The 14,682-nt window shown below is 48.5% G+C and overlaps 1 protein-coding gene across 2 annotated transcripts; it reads left to right on the plus strand.

Annotated features, from left to right (window-relative positions):
* The first annotated feature begins 3,371 nt into the window (after positions 1–3,371).
* On the plus strand, positions 3,372–11,109 carry SCNN1A (sodium channel epithelial 1 subunit alpha). 2 transcript variants are annotated; one of them, XM_053935146.1, is made up of 13 exons: positions 3,372–3,600; positions 4,196–4,569; positions 4,967–5,222; positions 6,101–6,285; positions 7,072–7,172; positions 7,846–8,009; positions 8,324–8,422; positions 8,585–8,702; positions 8,947–9,025; positions 9,324–9,381; positions 9,509–9,564; positions 10,113–10,188; positions 10,411–11,109. In XM_053935146.1, exons 2-13 carry the CDS (start codon positions 4,220–4,222, stop codon positions 10,735–10,737), a joined length of 1,869 nt encoding a protein of 622 aa, XP_053791121.1. In that variant the 5' UTR covers positions 3,372–3,600; positions 4,196–4,219; the 3' UTR covers positions 10,738–11,109. The 2 variants fall into 2 exon arrangements, with proteins under 2 accessions (XP_053791121.1, XP_053791120.1); XM_053935145.1 differs by lacking the exon at positions 3,372–3,600 and adding an exon at positions 3,788–3,927.
* The last annotated feature ends 3,573 nt before the right edge of the window (positions 11,110–14,682 follow it).

Genomic DNA, 14,682 nt, shown 5'->3' on the forward strand with positions numbered 1-14,682 from the left:
TGTGAGGTAAAAAGCAAGCGAACTGGTAAAGCTGGGATGAGTTTGTCTGCCTTTGCAGAGGAATTTCACATTGTAATTATAACTAAGTCTCGAACAACTACTGCAGATAAAGTTCAAGGTTTGCCTGGAATGTGAGCAAAAGAATGTCTAATTTACGACTTGTGCCAACTGCAGGCTTGAAAGTTAATTGCTGTTCCGTTAACATCGACCTAAAATATTTGCTAGGAGGGATCCCCCAAATTTTCTAAGGAGGCACTGTATCTTACAAATATGAACCTTCCTGTCCACAAACTGAAACATTACCCACTTGCAAATATTTTTCCAGGTATGTAAGTTTTTAATTACCGTGGTAATAGCTAACACCATTATAACTTAGCAAAGACTCAGTGTCAATTCAGTTCAATCAGACCTCAAATCAAAATTCCTGAAAAGGGAGCACACACTCCACACAGCAAGCTCCACCAATCATGCAATATATCAGTATCTCTGCCAAAGAACCCAGATCCTGCCATGCCACCCATATGCATCTCAGCAAGTGCTAGGTGGGGGGCTGTACAATCTGGGGGCTCGAGAGGGGACAGGGGAGCTCTGACAAACTGGGGGCTTTCAAGCCTGGGGAATCGAGGTCCCAGAGCAAGTGGAGTCCCATCAATGCCATCCCAGACATAGTGGTGGCTGCTGTGGATACAAGACCTGATGCTACTGTGGGGCCGTGCCGTGGGCAGGAGGATCAACCCACTCCCAGGATCCATGTCCTGGATCGGTGCTCAGAGTTTGTTATCTACATCTGTCTAGGACTCCCTGCTGCAGGTGCACACAGGAGTTTTTAACATCAAGATCTCTCTCATCTAGGAAAAAGGTACAGGGTTTTTTAACCTGTAATAAAAGCTGCTCCAATGTGGAGAAATGACTGTAGTATCTGTAAGGGTCTGCCTTGCCAAGCCACAGTCCATCCCATCACTGCAATCTAGTATCCTGGTGCTTTGGGTCTGCAGGGTTTTGTTGTTGGCCCCAGACCTCTTCCTCACCGTAATCCCATCTCCCGTCGTTCGTAGGCAGAGAAGATAGAACGAGTTTTGGAAGGGGGGGTATTAAACGGGGGAGCTCTCATGAGGCGGGTGGTGACAGCAGCAACTGCTGCCTCTCTATTGACTTTTAATTGTGGCAATGAGTCCCGAACCAACCACTAGCCACATCGTTAGCCATCTTCTGGCTATTTCGTCCCACTTTGTAGCTGCTTCCCATAAGAGTTGCCCTGCTTCCTCCCATGTTTCAACAAAAAAGGCAGTCTGTACATCCGCTCTCACCTATTTCTTTTGCACCAAATGAGCAAGGCGCATAGCGCCCGCTTCTCATATTTGATACCTCTCTTCTGCAATATTCACAACAGAATGTTCCAAACAGATTTTTCTTCTGCAGATACTTGAGGCCCCATGTCTCTGTTCCCAGTCGCTCACCTGGAGTCAGGTGTCTGCTTTCTTAAATCATCCGGACTTTCAGGCTCTCAGGGCCGCCTGTTTTGCTTGACTGAGCTCCACCGCTAGCTGCTCTCAGGTCCGCAGTCTCGACCCTAACATGTCTGTGGTCACCATCTAATGGTGGACACAAGACTGACACTGAAGATGGTGTCAAGCATCAATAGCACACTTTATTGCAAAAACCAGGCTTTTCTAGCAGTTAGCTGGTTATTGCATAGTTTTAAGGCCCAACAAGCCCAAGTCAACCAATCAGCATACACCACGATGTGGACATGCGGCAGTCTCCGCAGCACGTCTCTCACGTCTCCCTACCCCTATTCCAGCTGAGTCACTCTCCCATAGTCCTCTTCTACTTAGCCGAAGTAGCAGGCCTGAGCCATGATTTCACAAGGACAACAAGGCTGACAATTTCACCAGGCTTCACCTGTATACAACAGGGTACAGAGCTGCACGGACTGTCGGCCCAACCCAGGATACTTCTAATCAAGGAATGGTTTGGGTTGGAAGGAGCCTTAAAGGTCATCTAATTCCACCCTTCCCCCTGCCATGGGCAGGGACACCTTCCACTAGATCAGGTTTATCAAAGCCCCATCCAACCTGGCCTTGAACTCTTCCAGGGATTGAAGAGTTTGTCTGGGAAACCTGTTCCAGTGCCTCACCAATCTCACAGTGAAAAATTTCCCCCTAACATCTAATCCAAACCTTCCCTCTTTCAGTTTGAAGCCATTCCGCCTTGTCCTATCACGACATATCCTGATAAACCATCCCTTCCCAGGTTTCTTGTAGCCCTGTTGGATACTGGAAGGCTGCAATAAGGTTTCACTGCAGGCCTCACTTCTCCAAGCTGAACAACTCCAACTCTCTCCCCGCAGCCTGCCTTCACAGGAGAGGTGCTCCAGCCCCCTGATCATCTTCATGGCCTCCTCTGGACTCCATCCAAAAGGATCATATCCTTCCTGACTTGGGGGCCCCAGAAGTGGGCGCAGTAATGCTCTAAGGAAGCTGCATTTTAATAAGCATTTGACAATATTAGTCCGTTCACCTCACACCACCCACTTTTTGCAAGTTTTATCTTGATGAAAGTTCAAAAATAATTTACTGGAGATACAATTAAGTTTAGAACTGCAGGGGAAACTATGCTTTTGCTTTGCTTTGCTCTTTGTCACGGGACAGAGCTAGTGGAACACTCCAAATTGTGGCTGTAGGTTTATAACAAGCACCTGTCACAAGGCTGTTTCTGGCACAATGACATTTAACTGCTGGCCTCAAAAGTGTACTGCTTGCCATTTCCAAGCATGGGATTTTGCAATATGAAGAGGTGAAAGTGGCTGAGTATTTTGAGTCACTAACCAAACCACTGCTAACTCAATAAGGATCAAAATTCAATATCCAAAGACTCTGAACAAGAACTTATCTGAAGGAGGTAACCAGAAAGAGAAATAAATGAAAACTTCAGAGACAGCTAGTTTAAAAGAAAATCATTGGGAGAAAAGATTGGTAAATGAGTTTCACAGTTATAATGATGGGAGAGTGTTTGGGACTTTCAGTCACATTTTGCTCAGGGTGTTCTTTTCCGTGGTCCAAAGAAACACTGGAAGGGTTTGGGTAATGCCGGGAGGTCTTGATTTCCCAGGCACAGCTCAGCAAAACAAGTTCCCACTCATGGTTGGGCCAGGCAGTTGTGGACACAAAAGATTTCTTTAGTTAAGGCACCAGCAAAGGCGATGCGATAACTGAGGTGTATCACTGACTCGCCCCCAGCCTTCTCTGTCCCAGCTTCATCCCCCTCGCAGATCTCACCCGAAACTCGCGGCTTTGCCCTTGGAAAGCACAATTTTGCGATGAATGCCAGGCCCTCGCCGCCGGTCGGTGGCAGGGCAAGGTCCCGGGGGCGACGGACCGTGGGGGTTCCCGGCCGGCCGGCGCTGCCTGGGGGACCAGAGCTGCCAACTTTCTTTCTGCATCGCCTGGGCTCGCTGGGACGCCGCGTCCCCGCCGGAGGGGATGGGAGGAGGAGGTTCAGGCTGTTCGGCGGCCGTACCTAGCGGGGGCCGGGCTCCTCTCGGGGGGCCGGGGGGCCCCGCTGCCCCGGGAGCGCCTTGACTCCGCCGGCACCGCCAAGGTCACCGCCCCGACGTGTCCCCTGTCCCGCGGCCGCCGCTGCCCCGCCGCCGACACTTGGGAGTTTAAAGAAGCTTTTCTTCCCCGGGAGCGGCGCCTGAGGGAAGGGGAAGGGGCAGCAGGGGGCAGGCAGGAGGGACAGGCGGGAGGGGCGTGGAGAGGCTGGCAGGGCAGGAGCCGGGCGGGGTGCTGGCTCCAACTGGAAAGGAACCGGTCCCAGCCCAGCCGGGGAGGCTGCGGGAGAGCCGGCAGCGCTGGGCAGAGCACGCCGGCGCCGGCCCTGGCCCGGCCCGAGCAGCCGCCGCCCGCCATGGGCACCGCGCCCCCCGTCAGTACCGCGGCCCCGGCGGGGTGGGCGGGGGGCGCAGCCGCGGGAGGGGCGGGACGAGGCTCTTCGCGGGGGAGGATCGACCCCGTGTGAAATGTGGGACGGGAGGACTCGGAGGGGGACCTGCAGCCTGGGTGGGGGTCAGGGAGGAGAGGGTGAAAACAGCGGGGCTTGGGGAAGATGGTGATGCAGAGCCGGTTTGTGCAGCGGGCATGGCTTCCCGGAGCCACAGTCTTACTGGGCGACTAATTCTGAGTTTGTGCTGTAGAGTGGGTCTGTGAAGGCAGGGAAGATGCCAGAAGGGGAGAAAATAAGACAATGTAAGCAAGAAGAGGAGCAGCAACAGAAAGAAGAGGAGCGGGAGGGTCTCATCGAATTCTACAGTTCCTACCAGGAGCTATTCCAATTCTTCTGCAGCAACACAACCATCCACGGGGCTATCCGCCTGGTGTGCTCCAAAAAGAATAAGATGAAGACAGCCTTCTGGTCCGTCCTCTTTTTTCTCACCTTCGGCTTAATGTACTGGCAGTTCGGAATCCTCTACAGGGAGTACTTCAGCTACCCTGTCAACCTCAACCTCAACCTGAACTCTGACAGGCTGACTTTCCCGGCCGTGACACTGTGCACCCTCAATCCGTACAGGTAAGAAACAGACTTGCAGAGATGTTGATTGCCTTGACTTTGATGAGTGCAGGATAAAAGCACATACTCTGGTTCTCCTCGTGGTCCTTGACTGCCCACTGTTGTAGCTGTGCCGGTGGAAAGGACGCTTTTCAGAGGCCTTTGCTGCTGCAGGGCACTCACAGTAAGGCATGTGAGCTTAGGCAGCTCTGCTTGGTGGTGTATTTAGCAGGCTGCGATGTAAACTGCCACAGGGCTAGAGCAGATTTACTTCTCTCCTGCAAGATAGCCTCCAGCAAGGGGTTAGATTTACAGCTGGTGGCAGGAATCACCCCAGCAAACTTTGCTGCATGTCTTATTCAGAGCTGTTTGTGTGCATCCAACCCTAAACGTGCTGGTCTTCTCTCCCCCCGTACAGATACAGCGCCATCCGAAAGCAGCTGGATAAGCTGGACCAAATCACCCACCAGACACTGCTAGACCTCTACGACTACAACATGTCTCTTCCACAAAGAGACTGGTCCACATCGTCCACACAAAAGCGTAGCTCAAGGAGCCTGCTCCATCATGTCCAGCGCCATCCTTTGCGGAGGCAGAAGCGGGACAACTTAGTCAACTTGCCAGAGAACAGTCCCTCAGTGGACAAGAATGACTGGAAAATTGGCTTTGTTCTGGTGAGATCCCTAGATACGCATGCCCTACCCACTCCAGTCTGCCTGGCTACTTTTGTCTTGTTAGACCCTTGGCCATGCCTTTCCTTAGTAGAAGTCTCATTAATCTCCACTGGCTTTTGCTAATGACAGATAAAGGTAGAGCTGAATCCTTTGCTCCATACAAACCTGCTCCCCAAATTCTATTCATGTTCATGCAGGCCCCAGGGGACATGTCCAAGTCAGTGTACATCTCTTCCCAAGAACAGGAAAACCTTGTCCTTCCTGAGGGTACATCAGTCTTGCAGTTGCTTCTGAGAGCAAGTTTTATCAGCATCAGCTGCTGCATTGCCCAATAATAGCAAAGGAGAAAGTATTTGATGGTCCTGGGCCACCTGAAATGTGATCATGGTCGCAATTGCTCCTAGGTAGCAGCTTCCTCGCCCTAGGGTATCTGTGTTTGCATTTAAAAAGGCACTGAAGGACTGAAGCTAATCGCTCAGCAGCTCACTGGAGTTCCCACAGGATCACAAACTTTTCTGGACACACCCTGAAGGAAGGGCTCCCCACGCAAGAATTTAAAGCTCCTGGTTTTATACCAGGTAGAATTTATGTGCAGATTACCCTGTGCACCTTGCTGCCTCCTGGGTCTTACTCAGCCTCGCTTATTCACCTGGCGTTGCCCTTCCACCGAGGAGCTGCCCTGGGTTTTTCTTCCATCTGATCACCTGTTGGTCACAAAGGAGATCACACAGGAACCTGTTGGTTCCACAGGAGTCCTGTGGAACTCTTCACTTCCTCGGTTATCTGCCTGTGCTGAGGGAGCACAGCTTATCCACGGGCAGAGCCTTGTCTCCTGGATGAGAAGACTTCTCTGACACGGCTTTTCTTCTTCTTAACAGTGCAATGAAAACAATGACTGTTTCCATCAGGCGTACTCCTCGGGAGTGGATGCCGTGCGGGAATGGTACAGCTTTCACTACATCAATATCCTGGCGCAGGTGCCTGATGCAAAAGCCCTGGATGAGTCTGACTTTGAGAATTTCATCTATGCTTGCCGCTTCAATGAGGCAACGTGTGACAAGGCGTAAGTAGTGGAAACACCCCTAAAAACGCTTATTTTGTGCCTGGGGTCGAGGGAAATCAAGGAACCCACATTAGAGAACCTCTTTTCCGAGGTGGGATCATTCCTTCTTCAGTTCCCATTTGAAAGGTCAAATGATCTTTCTTGAATCTTTCCTGTGGGTTTTGCTTATCAGGACCATAAGTTCTGTGATCTGGAAGTATGAACCTCAAAGGATGGATTTGCCTGTTTCTGGGTTTCACACAAATTAAATAATTATACTGGTACAAACACCAGAGAGGGCACAGATGTACAGCGTAGAAGTAATTTTATTCTACCCTCCACAGAGGTAAAGTGGTACATATCAGCACATAAAGGAGTAGGAGGAGAGAGTTGATACAAAAAGACAGTGAAAACATATCACACTTTTCTCCTGCCATTGTTGGTCAAAAAGCCCCGAGCAGGTAGTGGAATGAAAACGATCTGCAAGGAGGGAAAAGGGGTAGGAAAATCTTAGGAGTTTCATCAGTATTAGGAAGTTAATACAGCAAATGGGTTTTTGCTAGCACTGCTAAAAACCCATTTGGGCTCTGAAAAGCAGCATGAAAAACCTCGTGTAAAAACCTGTCCAGCTCCAGGACATTTTTTATAGCACATTTTAATTGCTTTTCCCTGTTCATGAGAGTTTACATAACAAATACTGCCCATCTGCTGTAAGCCCCTGTCCCTGGTGATGGAAAACAGAGTTGTTACTTTCAGAAAGCCCTTCCCCTTGTTTTCGCAGCCCTTCTCACTCTGTGTTCCCCTCAGGAACTATACCCACTTCCACCATCCCTTGTATGGGAACTGCTATACCTTTAATGACAACAGCAGCAGCGTGTGGACATCCTCGATGCCTGGGATCAATAATGGTGGGTGAGAGGCACTCTTTGGTGAGTAAGGAGAACAGCTTAGCTCTGTTTTCCCTAGGAGTTATGGGCATCCTGCTGTGATTAGTACTGGTGGTGGCAGATTGCAGCCCTGCTCTGTCTCGCCCAAGCTGCTTTCCCCCATGTGGAGACAGCTGTCTCATGGACGTGGCTGCCCCTCACCACTGCCCACTGAACTCTCTCTCCCTCATCAGTGCCTGATCCTTATGCTCTTTGTGTCCTCTGGACTTGTGCTGGCCCTTCCTGAAGTCCTCTGCTGTGAGCCACAGTGCTCCTATCTTCACCTTCCCCATTTTCCCCTTCAAGAAACTGACCTGTTTGTGTTCCTAAACCCCCTGAAACCTCTCCAGACCAAATCTTCAGGCTTTTTTTCCATCTGGCTTCAAGTTTCTCCATGAAATTTCTCTCAATTCCCGGTTCTGTTTTTTCTAAGCCACAGTGATTAAATCCAGTTTTCACTGGCCTCTTCTGGAGCCTCCAGCTTTTTCTCTGGCCTCTCTCCAACCACTCTCTATTGCTGCCAGGCTTTGGTGCAGCCCTGGTTGCTGTCTGTCTTCTCATTTATCTCTTTCAGACTTCCTTCTAACCATCCTGCTCTCCTGTCTCTGCTGCACCACAGCTGGCCATGACCTCCCTCTCTCTGATATTCCCTCAGGTCTCTCTCTGGTGGTGCGCACCGAGCAGAATGATTTCATCCCTCTGCTGTCCACAGTGACAGGAGCCAGGGTCATGGTCCATGATCAGAATGAGCCAGCCTTCATGGATGATGGGGGTTTCAATGTTCGTCCTGGCATCGAGACCTCCATCAGCATGAGAAAGGTGAGCAAGCAGAAGGGGGGGAGAGCTGTGGATGGGAGGTTTAACTTGGTAGATCTACGGTGTGTGTTTAAGGGAGAGGGCTAATCACATGGAATGAAGGGAGAGGAAGAAGAAGAACGGCTTGCTGGACTAGATGAGAAGCATTTGGCTACAGTTTATCAGTGAACAATGAAGTGGAGGCAAGCAGGGGGTGCTGGCATCCCGAGGAAAGCATAAAGAGCAGATACTGATGGATGAGCAGTGTGTGGTATGGGAGAGTGGGAAGAGGACAGCAAAGTGGAGTTGTTCTGTGCAGTGAGAGTTTGCTGTTGCAGGAGATGACCGTGCGCCTCGGGGGCAGTTACAGCGATTGCACAGAGGATGGCAGCGACGTGCCAGTGCAAAACCTGTACTCATCCCGCTACACCGAGCAGGTAACCCACGCTGACCCCTCCTGACCTTGTTTCTCCACTTTCTGGCATGCTTCAGCCCCCTAATGGCCATGCCTTTCCTTGGGCTCTGTTAATAGTGTGTGATACAGGCAGCAGTGGGTTTGGTTCCCTTGATCAGCCTTTTCCACCTTTTGTGCCTTCCAGGTCTGCATTCGCTCCTGCTTTCAGCTCAACATGGTAGAACGCTGTGGCTGTGCATATTACTTCTACCCCTTGCCCGGCGGAGCAGAGTACTGTGACTACACGAAGCACAAAGCCTGGGGTAAGTGGACAGCAGGGATAGTAGAGCTCATGCCCCCCTGAACCTGTTTGGTTCAGCCCATGTCCCAGCACATCCCATAATCTTCTATGAGCTTCCTGGTGTGAGACATTCAAAAGACAGTCTTGCCTTGAATGATTAGCCCCTTGTGGAAGGAATCCTCTCCTGGGTTCCCCTTGCTGTCACACACCACCTTTTGTCTAAAGATACTGTGAGCTTACCTGGATTTACTTTCTTTGCTGTTCAGGCTACTGCTATTACAAACTCCTGGCTGAATTCAAAGCTGACGTGCTGGGCTGTTTCCGCAAGTGTCGGAAACCTTGCAAGTAAGTTGATCATCAGTCAGGAAGGAAGATTGGAAAGTATTCCCAGAAGTGTTGGGAAGCGTTCACTGACGGGCAAAAGCTGATGCCCCAACCTGGAATGGTATTTCTCCCATCAGGAAGTCAAAATGGCTGAGGAGCATGTGGGTTGGCTTAGGGGTGAGCTCCCAAGTACTGTGCATTCCACATGGTGGGAAGTGGGTGGAACTGCAGCATGGGAGGGAATCTCCAGGTGTGCCTGAGGATGGCCCTGTGGCTCCTACAGCTTAAACAGCTAACACAGCCTCCTCTTGCCTTGCAGAATGACAGAATACCAGCTGTCAGCTGGATACTCCCGCTGGCCTTCTGCTGTCTCAGAGGTAAGGATAGGGTGTCCTGGCTTCCCAGCACTGCTCCCACCTCCCATTTAGTCCTTCCTCAACGGGTACTAAACCTGCAGGAGGTGATTGTGATCATGTGACACAATTTATTGCACTTTCATTTCAGGACTGGGTTTTCTACATGCTTTCACAACAGAACAAATACAATATCACATCCAAGAGGTGAGAGCCCCCTAAACAGAGACTGTGTCCAAACCAGAAACCATCCCAGTGGAATGTGTGTGTGAATGTTGACATCCAGCTATGTCAGAGTTAAGATTAAATCACTGATGGGAAGAGATCAGGCATGGGACCTGTGGACAAGGGCAGTGGATTTGAGTCAGAGTAGATACATAGTGAGACTTCAGCAAGGACTGGGGATCCAAGTGAAAAATTTTGAAAGAGGTCAGATGCTGATATGAAAATACTAAGCCCCAGCACTTGCTGTGTGTTCCAGAGTCACAGTAAGTGCTTGTGGAAAAGTAGGAAGGAGAGCTGTGCAGGAGCTTTTACCACAAACATTGGGTTTTACAGTACAGTGTCAGAAGTGCACTGTAAGTACCAAAGACTGTATTTAGTGCAGAATGAGAACTGCAGAGATGGGAGAAAGCCTCTGGGTAGTATGTGTGGGAGAAGGATGGGGGGCAGAAGGGGACAGAGACAATTGGACTTGGTGAAGAAATGCAGGGATTGAGGAGTTGGGGTTACTGAGTGTCATCTCTCATTCACAGGAATGGAGTTGCCAAAGTGAATATCTTTTTTAAGGAGTGGAACTACAAGACCAATGGGGAGTCTCCAGCCTTCACGGTACACACTTTACTACTGTGTCTTCTCTGGCCACCCATTCCTCCACAATGTCCCTCCACTGTGGCAAGCTTTTGTTCCAGCAGGATTGCTGGATATTGTCTCTTTTCCTTGGGCAGGGTGAGGGGAACCCCCCCCCCCAGCCCCACAGGGAAGAGGGAACGGGCAGGGAGGCAAAGTCTCAGATAAGGGCTGTTGTCACTGCTCTTTCTCCATCTCCTGCAGGTAGTGACTCTGCTGTCCCAGCTTGGGAACCAGTGGAGTCTCTGGTTTGGATCCTCTGTCCTGTCTGTGATGGAGCTTGCAGAGCTGGTTCTGGATTTCATTGCCATCACCTTTATCCTGGGCTTCCGCTGGTTCCGCTCTCGGCAGAAGCTGCCTCCACCGATACCCCCTCTGAACAGTCAGGATAACGCTGCTTTCCATGACGAGGCACCAGCTCTCTGTGCCCCACATCGCTTCACTGTTGAGGCTGTAGTGACCACGCTGCCATCCTACAACAGCCTGGAACCACGTGGGCCAAGCAGAGATGGTGAGGAGGGACACGAGTGAGGCAGCAGCTTCTTCCACTGTTCAGATGGCTGGCAGCTGGAGCAGAGGCTGCACACTTTGTCTGTGGGGCCTGCATTTCCTTCTTTCTCGGGTGCTGAACATGGACCACAGCAAAAGACTGCTCCATGGTTGGCCTGGGCTCATTGCTTTCACTTCTGTAGGCACATTCTTGAGTCTCATAAAATACTATTGCTGTGGGATTACCAGGGATGAGAGTTGATCTAGTGTATGTATGGGGGAGATGTCCTCTCGATTTCCTTATGCTCTGTGCATGTGCACACCTACATGTGCAGGCATGCTTTCTTTTCCCTCCAACAAGGATGCTGCCACAGTTCTGGTCTGTCATTAATTAAAGAGGTTTGGCAGGTGTGACTGGCCTCCTCTGTGGTATGACAAGGAACAGGAATGGAGTCTCAGCTGGGGCACAAATCTCTCAACAGGCTGAGCTTTGTTAAGCTTTCCCTAAACTGGTTGCTCTTTCCTCATTCTTCATCAGCTCTGATCCCAAGACTGTGTCACCTACCCTCTCCTCCCCCAGAGGAGAGGCTACTTGAGACAAGAGCCACTGGCACGATCTTAATCTGTATTACGCACAATACTCTGGAGAGGTGCTCGAAGCTTGCTGCCACTCCCAGGTCTGTGACAAAACACCCCTGGCAAAGTAAAGTAAAGGCTTCCTTTTCAAGCTGCCTTTGTGGCATTGGTAGATCTTGGGTGTCCCCCCCCTTCCTTGGGATACACCATACACATACATCCAGTATTTGATTGTTTGCCAACAGCTCTGGGACAAATTGATCCCTACAATTTCTTGACCCTCCCTGCTTTCTTCCTGAGGGAAACAGTTTGGCAGGATTATGAACACCCTCCAAAAATTCCACGTTATCTCTGCTGCAATGGGATCCTGCAAGAGAGGATCAGAGCAGCGCAGGTCATGCCGTGCAGGGTCTGCTTCTCCCAGCCCTTGTCTGGTCCACCCACAGAAATTCTGCTGAGCCTCTTGTTCCTGAAGGAAGCACAGGAAAGTACTGCAGGCTTTAATCAAAAGTGCTTCCAAGGAAAGCCTTAGCCTATTTGATTGGACCATATGGGCAAAAATGGTCCTCAGGAACTAACTTGGGGACCTTTGTATAAGAGAACGCGTTTCTTGCGGTGAGCTTGCCACACTCTTTTCTTACAAATACTCAGACTTCTGCTGCAATGGTGTTTGCATTGCACTTTATGGAGTATCAAGAGAGCAAGGGTGATGTCCCTAAAAAACAGGATTATCCACTTCACAGACAAACAGAGATACCAGAATTTAAGCAGTTTAGGCAAACACCCGTGGAACCCTGTAACCAATCACACTGCAAACAGCCACTTTTGAATTTAAAAACTAGTTAATCATAACAAAAGAAAAACTGAAGCTGTTTTAAAAATTAAGGTAGATGCACTGCCCTTGGGAAGTTGGAGGAGTTTACTGCAATATCTAAACTGTTGCCTAATTTTTCCTTTTGAGATGCTAAACACATGCTGGTTGTACTGCTCTTGCCTTGATTACCTAAAAGCACTTTCCAATTCCCAGCAGAGAGTGATTTATTCTTCTTCACATACACACACAAATGCTATGTTCTTTACTGCACAAATATTCCTGGTTTTACAAATTTTATCCCAGTGCTCAGCTGATAACTCTTGTTTGAAAGTGAAGATAATGTCTCTCTGCTAGGAATAGAAGCAAGTAATTCGGGAGGTGTCCTTCAGCAAGGGTGGCAGCCCAGCAGGAGGGAGGGGCCTGCAACAAGCACTTAAGAGGGTTGGGAGCATGCATTCCTCCTTGGAGGCCTCCACTAGAAAAAAAAAATCAGAGCTTCTGCAAACATGAAAAAATCCATTTCTGTGTCTGATTTTAAATGAAGTAAAAAAGAGTGAGCAATGAATGAAATCTCAAAATTGCCTCTGTGAAGATACTTTCATGTTCTGTAAAAACACTGCCCAAGAGGCAGAGGTAAAAGCTAGGTTTAGTAGCTCAAAGTAACTTTGGCCACAATTAAAATACAAAAGGCAGGCAGGATGCTGCACCCAGTTCTTGGTCACAAATTCAGTACTGCAGACTGCCTTGGGTGTTTTCTAGCACATGAATGAGCAAAAACCTGACACTGGACACAAAGCTGTTTGCTTCACTAATCAAGAAAGGATAAAGAGCAGGTGCAACACCTAAAATAGTCTTTGTATACCATAAACATACGGTGATTCATATGGTAAGCATGATATTTCCTCAGTATCCAAAGAGTAAGACACAATTCTTCACATCAGAGAACCATAAATAACCTTGTAATAACCATAAAATTGATGACACCTGCTGCATCACGCATAGTCAAGTGGGTAATTAAAGCAAGATTAATCAGAGACATAACTACTTGAAACAGTAAGTTCTCTTCATCATAAAGAATTACAGCTGCAGAAGGTGGTGATTTATTCCATGGGAGAAGCTTGAACCATATCCTATCTGTTCCATAAAAGTGTTTAAATGCCAAAAAATGGGCTTTGACTGATGAACTCAAAGTAATGGCACCATTCAGGATAGCTGTAAATCCAGAGTAAAAAGCCTGTACATATATGAAGAAGCAGTTATACATGTTGATAAATAGATGAACCCTCCCTGTCCTGTGAATCAAAAATTGCCATCTTGGGAGAAATCAGATGCTTGTTCCAGAAATAATCCCTACACTTCTTGTAGGCTGGCAAGACCACAAATGAGCTCAGCAGATGTATAGTGAGTTTGGTCTGGCTGAAAACAAGAGGCAAGGCCAGCAGTGCTAGAGTAAGAGCCAAAAAAATGCAAGTGCTTCACTGAGAATGTGAAAAATTGGAGAAAAGGGAAGAAAGTGTGTATGTATGGGGATCTGCAGGTCAGCAAAAGGCAAATTAAAGGTCTGAGCTGGGATGAATTTGTACAAGAGGAGAAAGTTGAGGGGATGTAAATGCTCAGTAGTCATGGGTGTGCTAGAGGCATAGCAGTTATTTTGAGGACATGGAAAACATGCAGGGAACAGCTGAAGGTTGTGTCTTTTTGGACTGGGAACAGATGTCAAAACTATTGTTTTTGCATAAGAATTCAGGTACTAGAGGAAAGGCATGGAAGTACAACGTAAGTGTCTAGGGAAGCTAGAAAAAAAAATGAGAGAACCATCACCTTGGAAAATAAAGAATATATTTAGAAGAACTAAACCCTGCTTGCTAGAGGGCTTGAGAGAAGCTGGACAGATAGGTCAAGGTGTGTCTGCACAGACTGAGGTCAAAACGAGAAGGAATTTGAAGAAAGAGTTACTGAGCTCTTGGGACAAGTTCAATAAAATCTGAGGGGTTACAGGCTACATCAAGAAATGGGAAGAGCAGTAGTGCTGCTGGTGAAAGGACACAGGGGAACCACAGAGACCAGCAACATACCAGAGGCAAAGCCACAGTCACACTTCTTTGTATTTAACAATATGCAATATGTAAAGGGGGTTTGTGAGCACAAGAGAGAAAAGTGCCTTCAGCTTCCAAGTGCAAGCTTAAAAGCAATAAACTAAAAACTAACTTATAATCTTTATTAAATTTTTAACAAATTTATGGCAAATTTAGTTTTAAAAAATAGTACAAAGGCTTTTGGAAAAGAAGCCTCTGAGGAAAGTACATAAAGTGTCATGTTGTCCTCTGCAGAAATCATTTAGTGGGTCTGTGCACAGAAGGAAAGGGCGTTATGAGGCTATTCATATTTGACACCTGGGGAGCAAGTAAGGGTGCTCTGAATAAGTGTTGCACTCTATCTCAGGCCAAAAATAGGTCAGATATTACCAGGAGTGTGGAGGCTTGGGTATCCAACAGACATGGCTGAGCTGTCTGTTTGTAAAACCTATATATTTATCTGTTACATCTCTCAGAGCAATCATTTGTTTAGAGGTCAGAACAAAGATAAAACTTCCCCCT

The sequence above is a fragment of the Vidua chalybeata genome, chromosome 2 (assembly GCF_026979565.1).
Source record: "Vidua chalybeata isolate OUT-0048 chromosome 2, bVidCha1 merged haplotype, whole genome shotgun sequence".
NCBI classification, from domain to species: Eukaryota; Metazoa; Chordata; class Aves; order Passeriformes; family Viduidae; genus Vidua; species Vidua chalybeata.